Source organism: Dama dama, chromosome 12 (assembly GCF_033118175.1).
Source record: "Dama dama isolate Ldn47 chromosome 12, ASM3311817v1, whole genome shotgun sequence".
In the NCBI taxonomy this organism is placed as follows: domain Eukaryota; kingdom Metazoa; phylum Chordata; class Mammalia; order Artiodactyla; family Cervidae; genus Dama; species Dama dama.
In genome coordinates, this window is record NC_083692.1 from 44,965,043 (window position 1) to 44,991,382 (window position 26,340).

The 26,340-nt window shown below is 37.1% G+C and overlaps 1 protein-coding gene across 7 annotated transcripts in view; it reads right to left on the reverse strand.

Moving 5' to 3' along the window:
- ATOSA (atos homolog A) overlaps positions 1-26,011 on the reverse strand; it is an 83,865-nt gene extending 57,854 nt beyond the window's left edge. For 2 of the 7 annotated variants that reach the window (XM_061157187.1, XM_061157186.1), the window contains exon 1: positions 657-810. In XM_061157187.1, coding sequence (XP_061013170.1) covers positions 657-693 — 37 coding nt within the window. In that variant the 5' untranslated portion in view covers positions 694-810. Of the gene's footprint in view, positions 1-656; positions 813-24,679; positions 24,797-25,105 lie in introns of those variants that run through there. The other 5 variants (XM_061157191.1, XM_061157190.1, XM_061157188.1 and 2 more) reach the window with 5 other exon arrangements.
- Positions 26,012-26,340: the final 329 nt, after the last annotated feature.

Below are 26,340 nucleotides of genomic sequence, written 5' to 3' on the forward strand. Positions count from 1 at the left end.
CTTTATATTTTCAATTTTCTATATGGACATTTATTTAATAGAACACATCACTGTCTTTGCAGTTGGATATGAACTGAGAAGAACTAGCCAACAGATCAAACAATTAAGAGCTTATACAATTTGAGGCTGCATCTTCAGAAACCCTTTACAGAAAGACAGAACATCAAAACTATGTCAAAATTCTCGCTAAGCTAAATTCTGATAATCTCTTCAAATTCAGAAACAATGAATTTCAGTTAAAAATACGTAACTTCTATAAAATACATTCTCCTTAAGAGCTTCTATTTAAAAAACAAAAACAAAAACCTCCCGCACCCAAGTACAGTTAATACTTCTGTCTAAACCTCATTCTCTTCCCAATTTTCTCGTTTTTGTCATATTTTCCCCCATTAACGTAAGCACATTGTATTTTGGTTTCTTTTCTCCCTCCTCATTGTTCAGATGAGCATTTTAATAATCTTTTAAGCCATGCTGTTCAAAGAAAACAGGCTATTTGAAGGTAAAGAAAATTCTCTAAATTCAATGTTTTTCAACATGAGATCATTTTCCTAGACCTGTTTATTAAATATCCACGCAAAGCAAACACTGCAACTGTAAACAGCTACTGAAAATTGGAAGTTTAAAAATAAAGCCGTTGAAAACACTTCATTACACACCTTCTCTGTGAAGCCCTTTGTTTCCACTGAAAACCATACTGGAATCCTTGTACAAAAGAAGTTGCCTTCTGGCTGTCAATAGCTATACAGTCAGTAACTGAGGGATCCAGATGTCTGCAGTGGTTAAAACAAATGTTCAGCCGTGGGTGCTGATTTCGCTTCGCTCTGTGTAAGGGTTTTCACAAAGGCAGCAGAGTGCGAGCGCACATAGCAACAGCACTCACAGCTGATTGGATGGAGGGTGTGCTCCGCCGCCCCTGCTCGTCGGGTCCACTACAGCTTCCCTTCTACTTGGCAGCGCTATCTTGTTGTCTTTGCTCCTCTTACCAACTCAGCTGTGTTTAGGCAACGTGAAAGGAAAGATTGGTGTGACGATAATGACAAAGTATTCTAGCATGAGCCCCTAAAATGTGCGTCTCTGGGTACTTTTAAAATGGAGAGAAATTCATGGGGCAAACATTCACTTCAGTCGGTGTTTCACATAAAACAGAGGACAAAGAGGGGTGGTGGAGGGAATCAATTTATTACTTCGCATTTCAAGTAAATCAGGTTCTACCATGTGAAACCCTCTGTAAACAAAGGATACAAAAATTTAGGACAATCAGGATAAAGCATCAACCTCTGTCTACCCAGAACTATGAATTACTTTACAACAAACTTCACAAATTCCAAGAAAAGCAAGATTAGTTAGTTAAAACAAGACAAGGCCTAAAAATAGTCCTCCCTCAAATTTATGCAGTGCCTTTTAAGAGGGTAAGAAAAACTGAGGTTAAGAGATTGCTTAGGAAAAATTGCTCAGTAAACTCTGAAAATAAAATATTGAACTAGGTATCTGCATTAAAATATCTCTTCTTATGACAAAAAACATAAAACAATGACACTGAGTCTGAAATAAATTTATTTTTCAGGAATTTTTTTCCCTCTAGGAAAAATGTTTGGGGGAGTCAATGCAGGTAGTAAGAGATAAACAGATATGAAGAATCAGAAAATTTTCTCATTTAGGAAATATTTCCCATGAACTTCACACAAACTAGGATAGTGTTTTTCAAACTTTTAAAGCAATGGAATCCTTTAAATTTGCATTCTTCCAATAAAATGCATTATTCGTGGTGGCATTAGGATTTCTATACAGGAGAGAGTAGGCAGAGGCAACAGCAGAAGCATACTATTTATTACTCAGATTTTTGTTTATGTGGAGTGTCTTGGGGATAGGGCAGAGAGGATGATGGAAATGTTGGCACTATGAAAGCACCCCATGAGCACCATGAGGCTATTTTTAAATAAGAGGCTACAAACAACACTGCAGTTTCATATCAGTCCCAAAATCTACAAAATTCCTACCCTTGAAAAAGCTTTTAGGATCCCTGGAGTTCTACAGAATACAAGTAAGAGATATAACCTGTAAGAGTTAAACCTTATTACCTTAGTAGTAAAAGGAAAGAACCTGATCGTTGTTGGCTTAACAATTAGCCAGAAGGCGAGCTGCTAAGCCTTTTGAGAAATAACAAGAGAGAGATGTGTTTGGGAGCACAATACCTCTGAGCTAAGTGACTCAGAGAAAGAATGGCAGAGTAGAGAGAACAAGGATGTTGGAGTCAGGCTGGCCAACTTGGGTTCAAAATATGAATCTGCCACTTACAAACAGTAAGACCCTATACAACTTACCAAACTACTCTAAGCTTCAGTTTTCTTGTCTATAAAATGGAATTAACTCACAGGACTATTGTGAAGGCTAAAAGGTGCTCTTTGCTAGTCAGACTGCTTTTTTTTGGTGACCAAGGATTCTTAAGGTTCTTCAAAACTTAAGAGCCTTTGCAAATTCTATTCCTCATTTGCTTGGAGTGGCCTCCCACAGTCCCTTCCACTGATAAGTCTCCCTTAAATTTCTCTTCCCCAGGGCAGCTTTCTCTGAGCCTAGTCTCAGTCTCCCTACACTTTTTTTCTTAGTACTTAGCTCACAAAATGTTAAATAATTATTTTCAAAATGACTGGTTGGACATTCTCCTCCACCACACTGTAAGTGCTTTGAAGGGAGATACTACAACTGTCTACATTATTGCTTACCTAGCACCGTGACTGATTTATACTCCATATACTACTTTATTTGATTTCATAACCATGGAAAGTTAAATAGAACAAGTTCAAATAAGAATATCAATTCCAAAATTTATTTATTCAAGTCATACAACTAGAACCAAAGGAAACAGATTTTTAAAAATTTTTGGGTAAATAATTGCATAATTCAAAATTAACTTCTTCCTATATCTTTGAAAAAAAGAATATATGATCTCTAAACTGTTTTATAATACTTCCTTTCAGTTAAAATTCTTAAAATTTTTAATTGAAGACTAATAATAGCCAGTTTCTATAATCTAAAACTATTAACATATTCAAAGAGAACTTATTAAAAATAGTAAATTTAATCAGAAGCATGTAATTACAAGTGAATAAAATGAACTGGAAGAGACATGCCACCTTAAAAAGTAAAATGCAACCATGAGATTTATTTAGCAAAATGCTTCCTCTGCTACCAGTTTTCTACATGGTAAATAAATTTCAAAACGGCACTTTATATTGTAATTCTGAAGAATGGTTGCTTTTTCCCCTGGTTCATTGTGGTACACAATGCTATAAATAATCTCAACAGTCAACAAGTTAAAAATCTGAATAATATATCAATAAAATGCTATACTAAGTACTAGTCTCAGGTTCTCAATTCTCAACCCTCAACCAGGGGAAAAAATCCCTTTTGCCCAGTATGGTCATAATTGTGTTCTCCAAATGGGCCAGTTCAAGAAATGTAAATTATTTATATTATACTAATGTAAGGAAATAAGTAGGACGCAGATCTCCCATGAGTTTTTTTAAGCTACATATTCCAAATACAGAATGGAAAAATTTGAAATATTAAACTGTTTCACATAATCTGTGTCCTCTGTTAGCAGAAATAATTGAACTATCTACTCTTAAGATGCTGTGCTTAGTCACTCAGTCATGTCCGACTCTTTGTGACCACAAGGACTGTAGCCCACCAGTCTCCTCTGTCTATGGGATTTTTCAGGCAAGAATACTGGAGTGGATTGCCATTTCCTCCTCCAGAGGATCTTCCTGACCCAGGAATTGGGTCAGGAATTGTCTGCTATGTCTCCTGTGTTACAGGCAGATTCTTTAGCTACTGAACCATCGAGGAAGCTTTTTAAGATACCTTATCTTTTCAGGTATCTAAGCCTTTTAAGATATCTCTTTTAAGAGATATCTTTTAAGATATCTGTCTTTAAGAGATAACCATGCTAGCTTGGATAGTTTTTAAACAAAAAAGATACATTGCTAGAAGAAAAAAAGAACCCTTCAAAGGTAATTATTACATTGCATGGGTCGCAAAGAGTCAGACACGACTGAGCGACTCCACCACCAACATATATATTGCAAGAGTTGGACACAACTTGGCAACTAAACCACCACCACCACCACTATATATGTAGGCCCATGGGCCAGGCATGGTGCTAATTTCTTTACATGCCCATCTCCTCTGACTCTGGTAGTTACTATCCTCACAGATGAGGAAACTGCTTTATAACCTGCTCAAGAAGGCAAAACTAAGTGGGCAAAGCCAGGACACAGGTATTCCTAAATCTGTGTGCTTTTCACAAGTCCTTTCATAATTGTATTTCCATAATTTTATTTCCTAAGACAAATATGGCATCATGTAAGAATAAGCTTGAAATACAAAAATCTCAAGCTAACATTTTCTATTTATTATTCATTCAATAACCACCACTACAGCCCCATTACACCTCAGAACTGTCATTGATGTTACTTACAATACAGAAAAACAGGATTTGACTGCTAAACAGGGAGCCAGGCTATAGTTACATTAAGGACACAATAAAAGGTTCAGTCTGTGAACTTCACTACTTCATGATCACAGATTACATACCTGATTCAGAGAAAGTAAAGGAGGTAGAAATCCATAGGATCTGGGTTCTAGACTAAACTCTATCTTAAGTACTTCTCTAAAATTGTTCATTTCTAAGTCAGAAATCTTTTTTGTCTTCTTCTTTTGACCGCAATGTTGGTATGTTGTAAGGATCAAATGGGACAAAATATAATAATTTTGAAAAACAGCACAAATAGGATATTGTCATCCCCGGTGGTAAGTCTTCTAGGGGTTGACAGTGTAAACATGTTTGCACAAAATACAACCTAATTACTGAAAATATCCCTTAAAGCAGCAAGACATAATGGAGAAGAGCTAGAGTGTCTAAGGTTCAAGTTCTTTCCACTTAAGAAGCTGTGCTGTCAAATGATTTAAGCTATCTGAGTCTATTTCTTCATCTGTAAAGTGGCAGTAATAATTTCTCTAGTAGAGTTATGAGCCATCTAGTCCAATACTTGGCTCTAAGTTCAGTTCAGTTCAGTCACTGAGTCGTGTCCGACTCTTTGCGACCCCACAGACTGCAGCACGCCAGGCTCTCAAGCAATTTAAGTTTCCTCTTTTCTTTTGCAAACACTAGTTCTATGTTATTAAACAACAAATGTACATTCATACATACACACACACCAACAAATAAAAGGGCAATACATTAGTAGTATCCCATATTAATATCAATAGGGATAAAATTGAAATCTAGACTATCCTAGAAAGATTTTTATGACACTGACATTTTTCCAGTTTGTTAAATAATGTCACTTTAACAACACACTTCACAGTTCACTAACTTATTTTCAAGAAAGACTAAATAAAACTAAAATTTACAATTTGAGGGATTAAGAAAATTTATGGCTTTTCTCATTAAATCAGTTTTTATTCAAAAATTATGCTGTTAGGTCAGTACTGGATAAATTAAGCCATAAAAGGCTACATTAATTTCCACTCACATGGAGATTTCCAGTGATCATTATTGCTGAAATGATTATCCAGTGATTTGTATTCATTATCACATGGTACAAGTAAGCCAAGTGACTATACAATCCAAACATATTGTGTTTTTAAGACCTAAAACACTTCATAAATTTGCAGTATTAAAAAGAACCTAAGAGTTTAATTGGGATTCTCATCTTTCAAAAGATTTGGGGTTATGATGACCTAGATTAGTTTTAGGAGCAAAGCCTTGTTTACAAAATCTAAGATCTTGGAGAGAAGAAAATGTTCTAGCCTGTTTTTTGGCATCATTCATACTACATTGTTTAAAATGAGCAAGAACAGGGGTTATTTATAATCTAAGCTACTGGACAAACACTCTAATAATATCTTATCTACACACTAGTCAGATTTAATAAGTATCAAGACCAGGAATAAGAGTTAATTTTTAATATCCTATACTACTTGGGTCTTAATAAAAATAATATTATCATTCTTAAATAAATATGTGCCAGGATGCACATGGATTCCCCTTTACCTATACCCATATTTCTTTAAAGACATGGTCTGGGATGTTGTCAATCTTTCACTATTATAAAGAAGGGAATGTTTGATTCAGTCTTAAAAGTCCAGAACCAGTCAAGAATTTTTTATCCTGATAAAATGATATTTTAGTAAAAGTATTTCCATGGAGATAATGTATCTCATATTTACTTGTCCCTTTGACAATCACAACTTTGTGAAATAAGAATGAAGAAACAGAATCATCTAACCGAGGTCTAATTCCAAGTCCTGTTTGTTTTCCCCAACCAATCATCGCCACCCCCGTACAGCTAGCTATCACTAGCTATAAATTCGAATTATGCCAATAGTCATACAAATGACAGTTCCTGCATTTTAAATTTTGAAGAATGTTAACAAAATCTAGTAAAGTAAAATAGTTTAGGTGGAATTAAGAAAACCTCATGTAGCTTTAAGACTCAATTGTTAAGTCCTCAAAGCTTTAATACTGTTTACTTGCATTTTTTTTTAATTTGTTAATTTCAGACTATTTCATACACTCTTGTTTCCAAATGATATGACTGAACTCTTCTGGCTATGTGTGTGAATGCAAACTCTAATATATCTAAAACTGAATTCATTTTCCTCTGAATAGGATTCACCATTATTATCACTTTCACTTTCCTAAGCTAACAAACTGGAGAGAATAAAAATAGCCATTGATTATGTGTTTAAGAGTCTGGTACAACTACTTTCCTCAGGTTATGTCATTACAACAAACTTCTAAAATGAATACCATTATTATCTCAATTTTAACCAATGAGGAAACTGAAACTCACCCACCCTGCTTACTTAACTTATATGCAGAGTACATCATGAGAAACACTGGGCTGGATGAAGCACAAAATGGAATCAAGACTGCCAGGAGAAATATCAATAACCTCAGATATGCAGATGACACCACCCTTATGGCAGAAAGTGAAGAACTAAAGAGCCTCTTGATGAAAGTGAAAGAGGAGAGTGAAAAAGCTGGCTTAAAGCTCAACATTCAGAAAACTAAGATCATGGCATCCAGTCCCATCACTTCATGGCAAATAGATGGGGAAACAGTGGAAACAGTGGCTGACTTTATTTTTGGGTTTCAAAATCACTGCAGATGGTGACTCCAGTCATGAAATTAAAAGATGCTTACTTCTTGGAAGATAAGTTATGACCAGCCTAGACAGCACACTAAAAAGCAGAGATATTACTTTGCCAACAAAGGTCCATCTAGTCAAAGCTATGGTTTTTCCAGCAGTCATGTGTGGACATGAGAATTGGACTATAAAGAAAGCTGAGCGCCAAAGAATTGATGCTTTTGAACTATGGTGTTGGAGAAGACTCTTGAGAGTCCCTTGGACTGCAAGGAGATCCAACCAGTCCATCCTAAAGGAAATCAGTGCTGAATATTCATTGGAAGGACTGATTCTGAAGCTGAAACTCCAATACTTTGGCCACCTGATGTGAAGAACTGACTCATCTGAAAAGACCCTGATCCAGGGAAAGATGGAAGGCGGGAGGAGAAGGGGATGACAGAGGATGACATGGTTGGATGGCATCACTGACTCAATGAACATGAGTTTGAGTAAACTCTGGGAGTCGGTGAAGGACAGGGAGGCCTGGCATGCTGCAGTCCACAGGGCTGCAAAGAGTCAGACACGACTGAGTGACTGAACTGAACTAACTGAAGTTCAGAGAAGTTAGGTAATTTAATTAAGCTTAAATAGATCAGGTGACAAAACCAGAACTTTACTTTTTTAACTTTTTATTTTATTTTGAAATATAGCCAATCAACTATGTTGAGATAGTTTCAGGTAGATAGCAAAGGGACTCAGCCATACATATACATGTATCCATTCTCCCCCAAACTCCCCTCTCATACAGGCTGCAACATAACATTGAGCAGAGTTGCCTGTGCTATACAGTACGACTTTGCTGGCTATCCATTTTAAATATAGAAGTGTGTACATGTCCATTCCAAACTTCCTAACTATCCCGTCACCCCATTGTTCCCCCCAGTAACCACAAGCAAAATCAGAACTTTAACCAAGGTCTTTCAAGTTCCTCTAAATACTAAAATAATCTGTAGGATTATATGTGCTGTGAAATTAATCTAAAGGGCTGGGGCTATCATTTTCTTTTTAGATAAAACAGGAAAAAGGAAAGATCAGTTACCACTTCATGAGCAAGACTGAGTACTGAATTTTGTTTGGGAGGAGGGAATGCTGTTATAGGCCAGCAACTTCAACTGTTTTTGTAATTGCGAGCAGTCAAAAAAAATTTTAACCTACTGCTCCATGTGATACTACCTGTCAGTGACCCTCCCCCCACCTTAATTCTCTCCAATAGGTGTTTGTTCTACCTTATCACATTCAACCAATATGGACTTTGGAAGCACATATTAAAGGCTGATATTAAGTTTTGCTGAGTCTGAGAAAGAAGTAGTTGCTAGAGATTAACCACCAGAATGCATGAATTCTGTAATTACTGCATCTACCCTTTTGTGTAGAGGGAGCGTTTTCTTTTTATTCACACAAATGTTGTAGTCAGCCTTTCAAAGCTTTTCATTTTCAATACAATTTCAGTTTACACAATTATTTTACCTAGCAACCTTGTGAAAAGTACTTATTTTTTGACTACCTCAATAGCTTCTAACCTTTTAGACCAGGAAGGTTTTAGTTGCATCACCTAGAGGGGAAAATCAACAAAGTATCATGAACTAAGCACCTCAAGTGAAACCTGCACTTACTGAGAATAAATTTTCATTCCTTATTCTCAGAAACAAAAATAGAACAACCAACACATACACACATAATCCTATGTTCAAACCAAAAATATTTGAGACAACAACAAATAGAAAAGAGTAGTGGAATGTCAAAGATCTACAAGTCTGTGCAAGCCATCTGCTACTTTCTTCCTCTGGGCCAGTTCCCCTACTGGCCCTTTGCACCTCTTCCAAAACAGCAAAGGGTAACCTCCAGTCCTAATCTGACTCAGGAAAAAAGTCAGGAAAGACTACATTTAACTACAGGTTCCAGAGGGCAAAGGTCATGTTAGTTCTTGCTCATCATTGTATTTCCACCACATATGTGCCAGGCACATAGCAGGTGCTCAATGAATATGATTCAGGAGAAGAGAGGGAAAGGAATCCAGTTGTCCAAAGTTTTACCATATTTAACAGTAAATTCTAAAAATAAATCATTTTACCCATACACTGTGTAATCACTAATTTAACATTTATCATAGAAGACACTGTTCATAAGAATTCTGATGACTTTGAATAAAATTTTTTTTGCTAAAACATGTGCAGTTTGGTAGAAACATTTCAAGACTTTCTGAAACAAAGTCCAGGTGTTTTGACTAAGTCAAAGCAAGCATGCCAGTCAACACCTTGACTTAGTACAAAAGTCCACATAAATTGTAAAATATTAGATACAATATCCTACACAAGCTAGCTAAATACAGAATAAAACACAAATTAACAGAAGACAAGATTTGAGTGCATTAGCAGGACAGCACAACACTAGTGTGAACATAAAATTGTACAAAACAATAAAAAAAGGAGAGACAAACTGTGAAATAGGATTGAACATAGGGACATCAGGCATAAATCAAGACCATCCCAGGTAGCATTTAACCCATCCTATCCCCCAAGAAAATGTGAACTTCACGGTTGAAATAGATAAATAAAACAGTTAATTCAAGTTAAATTTTTAATGTAATTTTTTTATTCCACGAAACTCACTGATCTGAGTCAAAATATAAAATTTACAGTATTTTATGGTATGTGAAATACTTTACAACTGTGCATCAGGTTTTCCAAATATCCTTTAAAAAAGTAACCATAAGCAACTCACCACATCCTAGCTATCTTGTTTGAAGGGAAGATTAAGTCTTCACCCACAAAGAACTGACAGTGATGAAATGTTTTCTCAACTATCTAATAAATGCCAGCCCTGTGCCAAGGACCATAACAGGTGTGAGGAAAGAAGTCAGATGCTGTCCTGCCCTTGGAGAATAAGCACTCTAGTGAAGGAGATAGTCTAAAATGAGCAAGTAAAGGATGCCCAAACAGTGGTACATGCCCTGGTCTTCTTTTGTTTCTTAGAGCATGCCAGGCTCTTTCTAAATTCAGGACCATTGAACATACTACTTCTTTGGCCTGCAATGTTCTCCTCCTCACTCATTACACAGCAGGCTACTCCTTATCTTTGCCTCACTTTCTCAGAGAGGCCTTAGATAATCATCCCAACCAAGGGGGTCTTCTCCTTGCCCTAAGTTATCACCTTCTTAACCTTTGTATATTTCCTTCAGAGCACTTACAACATGTACTTTTCTTACTTGCTCAAGAAATGTTAATATATTAACAATAATAGGTCACATTTATTGAATATTTCTTCAGAGTCAAATACTATTCCAAGCACTTTACATGGATTACCTCATTTAACCACTATGCCAGTCCTTTATTTAGGTACTATTACTAGCCCTATTTTTCACATGACAAAACTAAAGATGGACTTATTCCTGTATAATTCTTAATAATAAGCTTCACATTATTTCTTAACTTTTAAATTTTAGACATTATCTCTAATTTCTTTATATTCCTTTCTCTTTTTAGCATCCCAGTTTCAAGGATTAAATATTTACTTCACATTGAGTCTATTTATTACCATTTGACTTTCTTTTGAAAGTACGTAAACACTACCTGGAGAAGAATGTTAAAATATAATCACCTAGCCTTTGTTTCTTCCAAGTTCCTTGAGGAAGGCTGAATGATCATGATGTCATTTCTGGGGCCAGAATCTAGGGCAATTGTGCTCTTGCCAGAGGTAATAATATAGTATAGAAAAATACTCAACTGGTTAGCAGGTAATTTGTTTTACTTTTATAGTTAAGACAGGTTACATTTTTTCCTTTGGGACTTATCCTTTATCAACTGTAAAAAAATGAAAGAGACTCACACTAAGGACCTTTTCAAATCTGATTTCTGGCAATAGCATAACTTTGAGAGTAATCTCAGAATCACAAAAGCATTTTCATGTCCTGAGCTCTTCAGAATGGTATTTAATTTGCACCATGATATAACCTGATGACTTTTTTTTTTTTTTGCCATTGTTAGTCATTCAGAGTCCCCTAGCAGATACCTGAACTCTGCAACATAAGCTACAAGAAAAAGCACAGGCCAGGGTTGTTTTATGCTGGACTACAGAAATATGTCTCCAGGACCAGCATTCAATCAACAAAATAACTACTAAGATTTGAGTGCAGATTCCTCAAAGGCATAGATATGTTCCTTATTCCAACTTCTAAACAGCGAGTATACTAACTTAAGAACACACATGGCCAGAGAAACGATTTTTAAGAAAGGAGTTATGAACGACAGAATCTAAGATTTCCTGCTATGTTCTTTCTGCCACAATACACTGTTGAACAAACCCCTTGTATGACCAAAATTCTTTTCTTAAAGCTTTGGTGTGAAATGTTTATTGGATTGGATAGGGGAGAAGATATATGCTCATTCTCTTCTTAACAAAGATAGAAAAGCTCATCAGTATTGAGGGGATCTCCTCACTCTTATAGCTCACATGAGGTTGTAAAGTATAAGGGCTTCTAATCCTGCAGAGTTCATTAAGTTTCTGCCATGAGAGAAGGAATCTCAAACTTCATCTTGTTGTTTTCCTCTTCTTTGTTCTAACACACAGCTATTTTAAAATGAACCATGCAGTTTATTACCCTGGACAAAGCGTATCATAAAACAAGAGCCATGGTACAATCAGTATTGTGTACCATATTAATATTCCTGAGAATTTTCATAAAAGGCAATAATTATTAATCCCTCATATATTACAAAGAATGGTGGTGAAGGGAAAACATACAGAGGAGAAAACAATTAGCCAACGGTTGAGATGAGTGTTAGGTAATTTTTATCATACCAGGTTATAATGTAATTTTGAGAGCTAAAAAACTGATTTTTTAAGACTGTCAGATATTCAGTATCTATACTGGTTTATAATGAAATAATAGAAATGTACTGAAATTATTCTTCCAAGAAGTTCTTTTTAATCATAGAAAACTAATTAATGGTGCCCTGCTATCAAATGAATGAAGCTCAAAGTCCTTGACATTCAAAACCCTAATCTCCCCCATTCCTAAGTAACCCTTCCAATTCACATTAGTCGACCTGCTATCCCTGGAACATCTTCATTGCTCCTTGTGTCCTCTCTTCCAGTCTTCCCCTTCTTAGTCTCTGTAAATTTCCATCTATCCAAATCATACTGTGTTTTAAAGCTCAATACAGCTGCTATCTCTGCCAAAAGACAGGCTTTGCCCTGAAATTAATCACCCCCTATGAACTCTGATAGTAGACATTACTTTTACTATTTACTATATACAAGTATCTTATACTATGTTTATTTATAGTTATCTCATTTGATCCACCTAAATATTCCTGTTTAGAAACAAAACTGGGCACTGTAGAATTAATTCTTACAGTTATGAAACTAACAAATTATAGAAAAATAATACAAAATTTTTTCCAGTAATAAGTTTTATGCTACAACACAAAGATATTAAAATGCATGCAGGCATTCATTCAATGATAAATATTTACTGAGTAGCTACTAAATGCCAGACATCAATCCATGCATTGGGAAACATAGCAGTGGTAAACACCACTAAGTCCCTGCCTTCATGAAGTTTACATTCTTATTGAGAGAAAAACAATAAAAGCAAATAAATAAACATAAAACATAAAGTCAAGTAGTGACAATGAAGAGTAATGCAGAATCAAGAGTCAAGAAAAGACCTGTACTCTTTTGATAAGATGGTCTAGGATGTGACAACTTCCTCACTTTGAGGAAGTGACAACTGAGTAGAAAGTCAAATGATGTAAAAGACAATCTTGAGACTTATAGTTCAAAAGGGAACAGCAAATGCCAAGTCCTCATGATGTCAGTGTGTCTGTAGTGACTGAAGAACAGCAAAATCGATGTGCCTAGAGTACAGGGAACCTTAGAAGAGTACCAAGAAATGAGGTCAGAGAGGTAGCATGAGGCTTCAGGATTAAAAATGGAATTCTTTCCAATGCAAAAATAATTTAAAATATAATTTTTTCTCAACTGAGAAGTCCTGGAATTTTACCAATACTCATTTTCCTCTTAAATCCACGTAGTCTAATTTTTTTTTTCAAAAAAGTTTAACAAAATAAGGAAAAATACCCTAAAATCCTAATTAACTGTCCTATTTACATGACCTATTTTTTTTCCAAAAGCCAGTACTTGTACTCACTTGTACCTTTATATATTCTTATGGTATTCTCCAAAAACTTTCTAAATGTCCAACACCAGGGTTTAACCTCTTTTTTGTAACAGAAAGCAACTTACTTCCTTAAAAGGCAGTATTACTGGGACTACTAGAGAAATATGAATATAAACAGTAAATTAGATATTAGCATTATGCTAATAGACTTCTTGGATATGATAACTGTATTACAGGTACATAGGAGAATTTTTTTTAAATTTTTTAATTGGAGGAAAACTGCTTTACAATGTTGTGTTGGTTTCTGACATAAAACAACTTGAATCAGCCATAATTATACATATATCCCCTCCCAAGAATGCTTATTTTTAGGAGATACACACAGTAGTATGATGATAAATGTTTAACAACTGGCTCTGCAAAGGAAAAAAAAAGTCCTGGTCTGTAGCACTGCCAATTTCCATGGTGTAAATACTGGTACCTTTGCTGATAGCAAGCAACCAACTTGACAGAGTTGAGAAGAAATGTATACAATCAGCTGTCACATACTGCTACAGTTCCATAGAAGTACACAGGGTTGAAGTGTCATGACGTCCACCACTTACTCTGAATTTATAATAACGAAAAAACAAAAAAGCGCTTATGTCTGTCTGTCTACCTACCTACCTATCTACTGACCTACCACTCAAGAGAGATAAAACAAAAGTGGTTAAGATGTTCATAATCTATGAAAATTATGATTCTAACTTTTTTTGTGGGTGTGAAATACAGCAGGCAATGTATGGAAGTTTAAAGAAATCCTATGGCTAATTCTCTCATATATCAAAAAATTTGTACATCAAAAATTTTTTTGTATGTCAAAATTTTTGTGAAGTATACCAAATATGATATAGGGCTTTAACCTCAAGCTATGTTTAAGGTCAAATCTTGGGAATTCTCTGACAGTCTAGTGGTTAGAACTTTACATTTTCACTGCCAAGGGCTGAGGTTTGATCCTTGGTCCAGAGATAAGATCCTGGAAGCTAGTGCAGCCCCCGCAAAAAACAGATTAAAATCACCAATATTGAGTGCTGAAGTTACAATTCTTTTACTATTATGAATTTAAGTAGAAGTGACCCACTGGATCACTTCTTTTCACAAAACCATGATATTTCTTCACAAAAGAAAATGGCTAATTTGGTTTTAAAAATGTACAAGAATTCTCTACTGTCAGGATAAAGTTTTATAAATAGCCTGATTTCAGCTATTATTATAAAATTTTAATTCCATTCAGAATATATAAGCTTAATAAGTAGGAAAACAAAAAATGGAAACTTCATATTAATTTAAAATGTCAATTCCTAACTATAAACGAGTTGCACTCTCAAAGAGAATAAGTTTTAAAGTCCAAATAATGGTCATACTTTGAATAAATATTATTTATAAGTAATAGCACATAATAAATAATTAGAAATAATAAGTTATGACTAGATTCCCAGGCTAGCCTACCAAAAGCTTCTTAACCTATAATATTAGGCCATTTCTTGCAGCATCAGGAACAAGTCTATAGATTCTGACTCACAGAAACAAAAGGGCCATGGTCCAAACACTGAATCAATCCTAGCTAATGTTCTAAAATAAAGAAAAAAGTAATTTGGGGCACCATCTGACCATTCTAATAATTTTCATCAACCTCCTTCTAGTGTCCACCCCCATCCCAATCTCTCTGCCTTAATCCTGCTCTAAATGCTCACAATGGTGTATGATCACCCAGAAATAGTTGGTGTGCTCCACTTACCTACTTTCCCTCTCCCCTTGCATGCACATTACAGATGTGTAGTTCCATACTGGTTCTGAGTTCCTCTAGTTGTATATTCCAGAATGCAAGGTTCAGAGTGACAAACAATAAAGATCTGTTGATCTCTTATGCCTTTTATGATTAGCTTTCACAACAGAGCATTGAAACATTCATTTCCTCAGTACAGCTGATCCAAGTCGCTTATCCTTTGAAATGAAACACTAATCAATCCCTATCCCATGCCAGACACATGTAGTTGCTGAACCACGGGTTCTCGTTCACCTTTCCCACAATCCTTAAAGTTAACAGTATTTGAACAAAAAGAACTGAAGTTCTGACAGGTCATGTAATTTGCTCAAGGTCATTTGACTGATAAGTGCTAGATTCAGAATTTCTATCTAAGTTTGACCCTAAAGCCTTAGGGTCTTAACTCTATGCTGCTAAAAAGGACACATTTGAGCCAATTTTATAACAAAAGATAGCCATCATTTCAATATTCTTCAAAAATATATAATTAAATATACACTTATTAATCTAAATGGTTCTCCTGTTGGTGTAATTTCAATCAGGATAACAAGGGGAAACTTTAAAAACTGTAAAAACCAGGTACTGCATAAATGGGTATTTTTAGACAGAATGACCTCCCCTAAGATACACCTGAGAGCACCTAGCTCTTTGCTCATGAGTACAGATCATCCTGTCTACACAGCAAACCAGTTAATATATATAGCATTTCACACCTTATAAAGTTCTTTGACACGTTATCTTACCTGAAGCTCAGAAGCAACATTTTGAGCCTAGTACATTTTACAGATGGGAAAACAGGTTTGGAACTTGACCCAAGCCATAAACACAGAACAGGCCCCAAGTCTACACTCTAAATCCTGAGTCTTTATCCTGTTGTTGTGTTGTGTTAGTCTCTCAGCGTGCCCAACTCTGCGACCCCATGGACTGTAGCCCACCAGGCTCCTCTGTCCATGAGATTTTCCAGGCAAGGATACTGGAGTGGGTTGCCATTTCCTTCTCCAGGGGATCTGCCCAACTCAGGAATCAAACCCGGGTCTCCTGCAATGCAGGCAGATTCTTTACCAACTGAGCTATAAGGGAAGCCCAGTTGTACTCATAAATCTGAAGTTATCCAATTAATTTAATCTCTTTCAAAGAAATAGCAACAGGAACAAATTCAGTATGGCAGTTGGAGAGCAGAGAGCTACCAGCAAATGCTTCTGTGTGGATTATTTGTTAAGTAAATGTACATAAACTTAGAACCACCTATACCAAACAGCTTTTGCCTACACCTTAGTTATTTTACAGAATTTTATTTCAACTTAGTGAGATTTAATCAATTTTAAAATATCATCTTCTTTTAAGTTATGGGCAAATATATTTTAAATCTTTTTTTTTAAATTAGGTATAATATTGTGATAATAGCCTAACTGTCAACAATGCAAGCAAATCCCTAAAGTGAGTGAATTTCAGCTGGTGACAGTAAAACAATCAATGATTTCTAGTCATCTGCTTCTACTCCTATTTGCTTCACAAATATTGAGATAAACTAGTGATTCATTTCTTTAAGCACCTCTTACACACCCACCATGTATAAGACCATCAGCTAGGTGATGGAAATCCAGTTGTGAACAAGAGACAAGGTCCCTGTCCTCATGGAACTTAAAATCTAGTTGTGGAGACAGACAATAAACAAAGAAAAAAAAATCACATAATGTGGTAAATGCTACGAAAGAGACTGCAGAGACACAGAACAAGGACCCTAATTTAATAAATAATAATAGCTGCTAACTTTAATTGAGCACTTTAGATAGCGTAGTCAGAGAATATCTCTCTGAAAAATGATACTTAAACTAAGATCAGAAGAATGACAAGGAGCTACCCACGTGATGACTGGGGAGAAGGTTTTTCAGGCAGAAGAAATAACAGACACAAGGCTGTGAACGGTCACTGAAAAACCTAAAAGGTGGCCATCGGGACCAGGCAAGTTGAACAAAGGTAAGACATTCAAAAAGCCTTGTTATAATTTTACTGAATGAGTTTCTTTTATATGAAAAGGAATATATGTGAAATCTCAACTCAGGTTATTGCTGGGTCTGTTTTTGGTATTACACATGGATTAATGTCTAATATTTTGAGTAGCTACTGGCATTTTTACCCAGTTGATTCTGTTTCACTTTAATAAGAAAGTCTGACATAATCAATGTCAGATTTTTTCAACCATTTGAGGAAAGACAGAAATAACTATTGACAAATTGACTTTGGTTTACCTACTGAGAAAGAAATACTGTTTCCTGGTACTGTGATTTTGCTTTCTCATTTAAAAAAAGTCAGTATTCAGTTGGAATTTCTAAGTTAAACATTCCCTCAGTTTTTAAAACCCTCAGCCTTAATTGAGTGGAAGACACTACTGTAATTAGATGCAAAGTTGAGACAGACAAAAGAATAAATGAATGTAAATATTCCTTATTTAACAACTAATTTTTTTCCTATACTTGTTCACAGTGCAGAATGTTCAGATCCCACAGGTTTCTTCACTTTTTGAAAAGGAAATCAGCTTTTGAGTTACTCTCCCTGTGTACACATTAGCTTCTCAATTCTGCCTTCCAATTATCTTTTTTTCTCATCCTTCAAAGAAATAACAGTGTTCTATCCACTGAATCATATCTTTCTTACAGGATGACAGGCAAAAACATAAGGAACCTCTATGTTAATCCCTTTAGTATTGAGTCTCAGAAGTTGTATAAAGCCAGCAATTATCTGACAGATACTGATGTGTCAAGACCCATCAGAGTAAGTGGATGAAAGGCCAACAGTAGTCATTTTCAGACTTGAGGTCACAGTGAGTATATAAAACACGTACAGCTGAATTAGCCCCTTCTTTTGTCCTCCCCAGCCTTCCCTAAATAACTAACTGAATTAGAATATGTCCAATTGTAGGAAAAGCCATTCACAAATGAATATTTACTATGTCCCAGCCATAGTTCTAAGCACATTATATACACTAACTTATTTACTCAAATAACTCTAAAGGCAAGGTACTATTACTTCCTCCATTGTAAAGATGAAAAAGGTAAGGCACAAATAAGATATATAGTTTTCCAAGATCATAATAATTAGCAAATCTGTTTTTTATTTCCCTTGGGCCTGTTTTTAAACAAATTTGGCCCCAATAACTTATAATATTTTAATATAACATACTCCTACCAATCAGAGGGTTTACAGCATATACCCAAGCTTGTCTTTTCATACTGTTCGTGGGGTTCTCAAGGCAAGAATGCTGAAGTAGTTTGCCATTCCCTTCTCCAGTGGACCATGTTTTGTCAATACCAATAACCTCACATAGGCAGATGACACCACTCTAACGGCAGAAACCAAAGAGGAACTAAAGAGCCTCTTTGATGAAGGTGAAAAGAGGAGAGTGAAAAAGCTGGCTTAAAACTCAACATTAAAAAAATGAAGATCATGGCATCTGGTCCCATCACTTCATGGCAAATAGAAGGGGAAAAAGATGGAAACAGTGACAGACTTTATTTTCTTGGGCTCCAAAATCACTGGAGACAGAGACTGCAGCTGTGAAATTAAAAGATGCTTGCTCCTTTGAAGAAAAGTTATGACCAACCTAGACAGCATATTAAAAAGTAGAGACATTACTTTGCCAACAAAGGTCCATCTAGTCAAAGCTATGGTTTTCCCGGTAGTCACGTATAGATGTAATAGTTGGATCATAAAGGAGGCTGAGAGCCGAAGAATTGATGGTTTCGACTGTGGCGCTTGGAGAAGACTGTTGAGACAAGTCCCTTGGACTGCAAGGAGATCAAACCAGTCAATCCTTAAGGAAATCAACCCTGAATATTCATTGTAAGGACTGATGCTGAAGCTGAAGCTCCAATACTTCGGCCACCTGATGCGAAGAGCTGTCTCTTTGGAAAAGACCCTGATGCTGGGAAAGATTGAAGGCAGGAGAAGGGGATGACAGAGGGTAAGATGGTTGGATGGTATCACGGATTCAATGGACCTGAGTTTGAGCAAACTCAGGGATATAGTGAAGGACAGGGAAGCCTGGCATGCTGCCATTTATGGGGTCGAAGAGTCAGACACAACTGAACGACTGAACAACAACCCAAGCTTACTTTGAATCTAGGTTAGCCCTCTTATTAGCTGGAAAAATTACTGTGACTATTTCATTTATAAAGAGAAGATTAACAACAGCATCTAGTTTCTTGAACAATTGTGATGTTTAAATGAGTTATATAAACTACTTGGATCAGTGCCTGGCACACAGTATGTAGAAGAGTTAGCTGTCACTAGTAATAGTACCACCACTACCTCCACTGAGGGAATTTAGCCAAAGGCTGTTCTATTTAATCTAGTCAACACTTCTTGTCCTCTGTCATTTCTGTTGCTTGATTTACATTGGCTAACAACGAACTATTAGCAAGTTAGAAACTCATCTACCTCCCATGCTATTTTTTTCTAGTCCTTACCATTTCTTTCCCCATTTCAGTTGCCCAGGAAGAAATGCTTGAGATTAAAATGATTTGCATTATACTCTAGGTAAGTTCATAAGCCACTGCAATACTAAAGCGAAAGCCTAAATTTGTAATATAATAAAAAAGGGGGTGTCTCAGGCCATTTAGTCTGCAATAACAAAATACCATAACTAGGTGACTTATAAACAGCAGAAATTTATTTCTCACAGTTACAGAGGCTGGAAAGTCGAAGACCAAGGCACTAGCAGATATGGGTACCTGGTGAGGATCAGCTTTCTCACTAGGTATTTGTCTTTCATTATAACCTAAAATGGTGGAAGTGGTGAGGGTACTTTCCTAGGTCTCTTTTATGAGGGCACTAATGCCATTCATGACGTCTTCACCCTTATGACCTAATCATCTACCAAAGGCCCCTACCTCTTACTACCATCATCCTGGAGCTAAGGATTTCAATCTGTGGATTTTATGGGCATACAAATATTCAATCCACGGGGGGGTGGGGAATTAAGCATTGCTCTCAGTTTAAACTTCAAAAAAAAAAAATCAATTGCTTAGTATTTTATTTGTGCAACAGGTTTTGCATTAATAGTTTTCACTTAATACTCATAAATGAATCACTCATATGAATTGAAACACAGTATGTTTAAATTATTAATGCTTTGATGATTTCCTAGATATTATAGGCCTTAATCTTTCATAACAGTTGATAAGCTCAGACAACTTTCTTGGAAATGTCTGATGAAAAAACTCTAACCAAAGCAAGTGTGCATGCATACTAAAAAGTCACTTCAGTCATGTCCAACTCTTTGCGATCCTATGGACTGCGGCTTGCCAGGCTCCCCTGTCCCTGGGATTCTCCAGGCAAGAATACTGGAGTGGGTTGCCATTCCCTCCTCCAGGGGATCTTCCCCACCCAGGGATCAAACCCGCATCTCTGGCAGCTCCTGCCTTCCAGGTGGATTGTTCACCACTGAGCCACCACAGAAGACCAACAAAGCATAAAGCATAGCAAAATTGACATTTATCTTTCAAATTAAAAAGATTTTGATTCTACTTAAATTGTTACACAATACCATGAACTTAGGAATTCTGAAACCTTTGGGACTTTGAAATCAAAACATAAGCTTATATTACTTTGAAATACATTTTCATAGAAAAAAAATACCATGAATTCAAAATATACAAAATTATAAATACCACACATTTATAATATAAATATTAAATGTTAAAAATGTAAAGTGCTTTAATTACATCTGTGCAAAAACCATACTTTAGACATCTCTTGAAACACTGAGCATTCAATATCTAACTAGGATCAGATCCACACTTTATATCCTTGAGTACAAGGTGAAATAACATCATTTAACCTCTCCAACTGCCCAGCTCTAGTCAGAATTTAACACCAATTTAAACAGGCATTCCTAGGAAGCTTGGTCTGCCTATGCCACCCTCTACACATAGAAATTAACATATATATACTTGTAGTAACAAAAGACAGAGAAATAAATTCCATATATATCAAGCATCCTTTTGTAGCTTTTATATATTCTCAGACACCTATACATTAAAAGCCTATTAAATCTGCTTGAGCCTTAGCAGGTTTCAGGCTACAAATATAAAACAAAACAAAGTACTATTAGGTTATTGCACATTTGACTAGTTCTTTACTTTTTTTGAACATATTTTATAACTGAACATATAAGCATCTGTAATATCTTGTTTAACATAATTATCATTTATTTAAAAACTACTATGTGTCAACCAGTGTCATATTTCTTTCTAGCAACTATGAGAAGTTAGAATTATCCCTGTTTTACAGACAAGGAACCTGAAACTCTCAGAAATTAAGTAATTAGATGAAGATTACAGAGCTAGCAAGTAATGGAACAAGGATACAAATAGAAGTCTGATTCCAAAACCTGTGCCAGTGATAACATCAAAGACTCATCTCTGGCAGCATTGTGCAAGTAATGTTATATAACTCCTTAAAAATCTTAAAAAAAGAAAAAAGAGAAAAAAAGATTTACCTCAGACTGTAATAAAATTCTATTGACTACTGTAAAACATTGCCATTGTATAGTAACATCTTAATTACCTGAAAGTACAGTAGAAAGTCTCTTAATTTTCACTTAATCAACTAGCCATATTGTCCAGTGCTTTCCATTTCCTCCATAAAGTAAACTGATAGATACTAAAAGCTAGTAAATTACTTCCAGTTTCCTGCACACTCCTGCTAGTTGAGTTGTGTGCTTAACTAATAGCAAATATCTGGTGTTTATTCCCAAACTTACTTATGCCACTCTATAGTAATGAACTTATTTGAATGCAAACAAAAGGTTATTTCTGTGAAAACTATGTTGACTGCTTTGGAAATAGAATATTTTTATGAATATATATTCCCTCTTTCCCCAAGACACACTCCTGTTGACTACACAAATATCTTTATAATTCTTGGTATACACAGACATCTATAAAATTGCGCTAAACATTAAAAAAGAATTTTACATTTTTTAAATGTAAAATATTCCACCCTTGGATTTGTTTACAAAGTCTTATTCCACTTTAAAGAAATCAAAAGTAGAAATCTTTAGGTTTACATTTTTGGTGTGCTTTACATAAGAAAGATCACATCTAACTCTTATTAAACAGGCTCCATTCCCTGCCACTCCCACTTCTAAAGAAGGACCTTTAGCCTACATCAAAAGACAGGCAAAATAATTAAGGCATTATTTTTTTCTGATTCCTCACTTTAACTTTTTAGATTATCCAACCAACTACCACATGCAACCGTGTAGGATAAGAGGCTCTTTTTGTACTTATTTAGAAACTCTGATGCACAGCTGTATCCCACTCAGCAAATATCTCAGTCTTTCTACGCTAGAAATCATATACAGTCTCAGCTTCTGAGTGAATATTTGAAGGTTCCTCTATTTACTCTCATTTTTTAGAGAACTCAGTGCTAAGTAAGGTTATCTAGTTTTTTACCACAGATATTAAAAGCAAGAATAAGCATATTGACAACAAAGACTACTGACAGCATGGGAATTCAAAAATCAGATCTTAAAGAAAACAGGCTGAAGGTGTTTAAGTTAGAGGCAAAAAAAAATCTTTGTCCACATGTTATGAGTACAACAGAAAATATTTTGGCATTTAAAGAGTGAAGTTTCAGTCATCCAGAAAACAAACTCATACAGGCTAGTTTCTTAGACACCAACGTAGAAAAAGGGAAGTATTACTGTTGTCTAGCTCTCCCATAATTGTCCCTTGCCAACCACAGATCAAGAAATCAATTCAACGGGTTATGCAAGCAATTTTTAAAAATAGAAATAGAAGAGAAAAATACAAGACCACAATGCACATAGTAAGTATGTTTTCTGAAAAGTTTATTTCAGTATTTCTGTACTATTTGCGAAGTAAAAGATACTACTTACTCTAGGTCATGGTCAAAAGAAAGCCATGGGCCTAAAGACTCATAAAATATAGTCACAGTACCAAACTTTCAATTCCCTCATTTTTACATCATAATGCTAAAGAAAGCTACAATTTTAATGAGGAGAAAAAAAGTCACTTCTTTAGGAATCTTGATGCATAAAAGTATTTACATTTTTTAGTAATCTACATTAATAGATAACAGTTTATCAGGCTTAGTACTAGTTTTGGCTAAAATAGAGATTTGTGTCAGTATTTAAAGTAACTTTTAAACAATGACTTTGATTTTATTTGTTTATTCTGAGATGCAATTACTGACCTTGGTGCCAGCTTTCCAAAGTCACTGATGTAATCTAAAAGTCTAAACTTGGCAATCTACATAAGCAACCTGATTAGTAGCAATGTAGTTGCTAATACTTAAAACATACAAAGCTGATTTTAAGAATCAACCAAACACTTAAAACACTTAAAAACTAATTTAAACCTCTAATTTAGTATGGCTTTCTCCACTTCTTTCTAGTGCATTTTAAGACAATATCACCAGAGACATATCTGAATAGGAAAGAGAATTTGACTTTCTAATCCACTTTGAAAATAATATACGGAAAAAATAACCAGTTTAACACATATCTTTTCAAATTATTTTATTTTTTAAAATTAACATGTCTTTTTTTTTTTCTGTCTTATTTATTTACTTATTTACTGCCACACTGTGCTGCCTGTGGGATCTTAGTTCCCTACCAAGGATCAAACCTGTGCCTCCTACAGTGCAAGCACATAATCCTAACCACTGGATCACCAGGGAATTTCCTATATCTTTTTTTAAATGAGCATCTAATTCATAAGGATAAATTAACATTTCCAATCCAAAAGTCTCAAATTGGGAAGGGACTCTGTCACCTAGCCCAACTTCCTACCAAATACATTAATCCTCTTCTTATAATATTCCTTAGAACCAAATTCCCACATTACTGTAACTCCTAACTACCACTATATTAAAATCTTCTAAAGTTGGTCCTTGCTATGAATCAAAAGCACTGATAAATGGGTTTTTCAATTCCTTTGAAGTGCTTGAAAAACATAGTGTATACATTATTTCCAGAAGTCCTGAAAATACAGGTTTAGAAAGAAAATGGCACATTTACAGTACTTATTATAGGGATTTCAGTAGCCCTGTCCATATACTGATATACTGCAAAGTACTCCAGGGATTTGTTCAAACTTTGAGAGTCTGCTTAAAGCACAAAAATCAGCAATGGCAAATAAATCTGTTAACTCAAACAATCTTAAATTTTCTCGGTTTATCAAGTTCAAATTCTCAAATTGAGGAAACTTGTAAACTTTTTTAAAACTGAAGTTAGATTGACTTTACCTAAAAATGTGTAACTCTCAAATGATATCAAATTTTGTGGCACCAGATAAAAATGCTGTTATTGAAAATTTCACTTTAAGTATCTCTTGAAACTAACATTTTGAAGGCACTTTTGAAGAATGCCTTCTCCCATTTAGTTCCTAACCCTTCCCTGTGCCCTTGTCTACCTTACCAGCTGGAAATCTCTAACAGAAATAATCATATGTAATTCAGTTGATCCTGCCGCAGAATTAGGTTAACCTTTCTAAAATGGGGCACAAGAAAAAAAATCCTACTTAAATTATGTACCTCGGTCTGGCTTCATTTTCACGCTGATATCCACCCAAGGTGCTGTGAAATACACGTGTGGGTTCTCTTCAACAGGCTCGCCGCTGATTTTGCAGCTACTGCTTCGTTTTCAAAACGCTAAAAAGAGGTCAAAATAAAATTAATCTGGTCCTGCCCTAACACTTGATCTTGCAAGAAAACTATTGCTAACAGGCCTCTTCCTGGCACTAAGAGCGGTGACAGCACCATCCGCAGGTCTGAAAAAAGCAAAACTCTACACCGCCTCCCCCATCGACTCCGGACCAAGCACCCTTCTTCCCCGCCCCTGTGCGCTCCAGGCCAAAGTGTCCTTCTTTGACACAGCGTCTCCAAACCAAAAGGAAGATCTATTTATAACTTGAATGTACAGGCAGGGGGGGAAAAATCAAGCAACTCAAGCTAACTAACCCCTTTGTAAAAAAAACGCCTCTGGGAACAGTGGCACCTCCGCAGTGACTGGTATAGAAATGCTCGGACCTGATGACTTGGGCGCAGGAAACTCTTCAAGACCCCAAACGCCTCGCCGACAGCTCTGCCCGCCCCGCCGGGCCTCACCTGTGTAATTACCCTCTGGCTAGTCTTCCTGCCTCAACCGCGGCCAAGTTTACACAATGAGAGGATCAGAAAGAAACGCGAGACATCTCCTCGTGCCCAGCCCCGAGTCCCAAAACTATACTGTGCTGTCTCGGGTCGCCCCTGCAACACCCCTGGCCCTGAGAGGCCGGGCCTGAGGGTCGTCCCGGGAAGGTGTTTACAGGCGGGCGATAGCCCCTGCTCGGTGCAGCCTGCCGGTGAGGGCCCCTTCCGTCCCGCCGCGGCCCCGGATTTCCTTCAGTCCCGCCGTCCGCAGCGCCGCGCCGGCCCCTCTCCCAGCCGGAGAGTTGTTTTCATGGCTCCCTCGGCCGACCTCTGCTGACTAACTCTGTCTCGCCTCGCGTCCCAATACCTCCTCCTCCTGGCACTTCTCTCCGCCGTTCGCCCAGCGGCTCACATCACACTCCCACCTCAGACGTGAGGCTCCGAGAGGCGCAGGGCCGGCGAAAGCGGAGTGTGGCGCGCAGCGGCCCCCGAGGCTGCGCTAGGGGACCATGGGGGCCCGAGACTACAAGCCCGACGCGGCTCCCCGGCGCCCCTGTGGCCATCCACCCCCGCCTCGGCCGCCGCCTCGCTCCGCTCCCGACGCTCAGCCCCTCTTTCTGTCCGACTCGCACCCGAGCCCCGCGGCCCTCGGGCCTTGGCCGCTTGTCGACCCGGCCGGCCCGCTCGCCCCGCGCCTCTGCCAGCTCCTCGCCCGCCCGCTGTCTCTAGCTCTGGCGCCTCAGCTCCCCGGCCCCCTCGCTCGCCCAGTTCTTTCTCTGCTGTTTGCCCTGTCAAAACACTGCCCGGGTCACGTGTCCCAACAACAGCCAACCCACCGCTCGTCACTTCCTCCCCGGCGGCCTCAGAGGCTGGCGCCCGGTTGTTATGACAACGCCCGGCGCGCCCAGGGGCGCTAGCCTGGGGGCCTGGGTTTCCTTGCAGGTGCGGCGGGTTGCGAGGGGCTGGCGGAGCCCCGAAGGCCTGCGAGGCGCCAGGCGCATCGGCGGCGCTCGCCTCCTGTCCGCCCTTCGAGCTGGCTGAAGCGCGTCTGGGACCAGGAACCA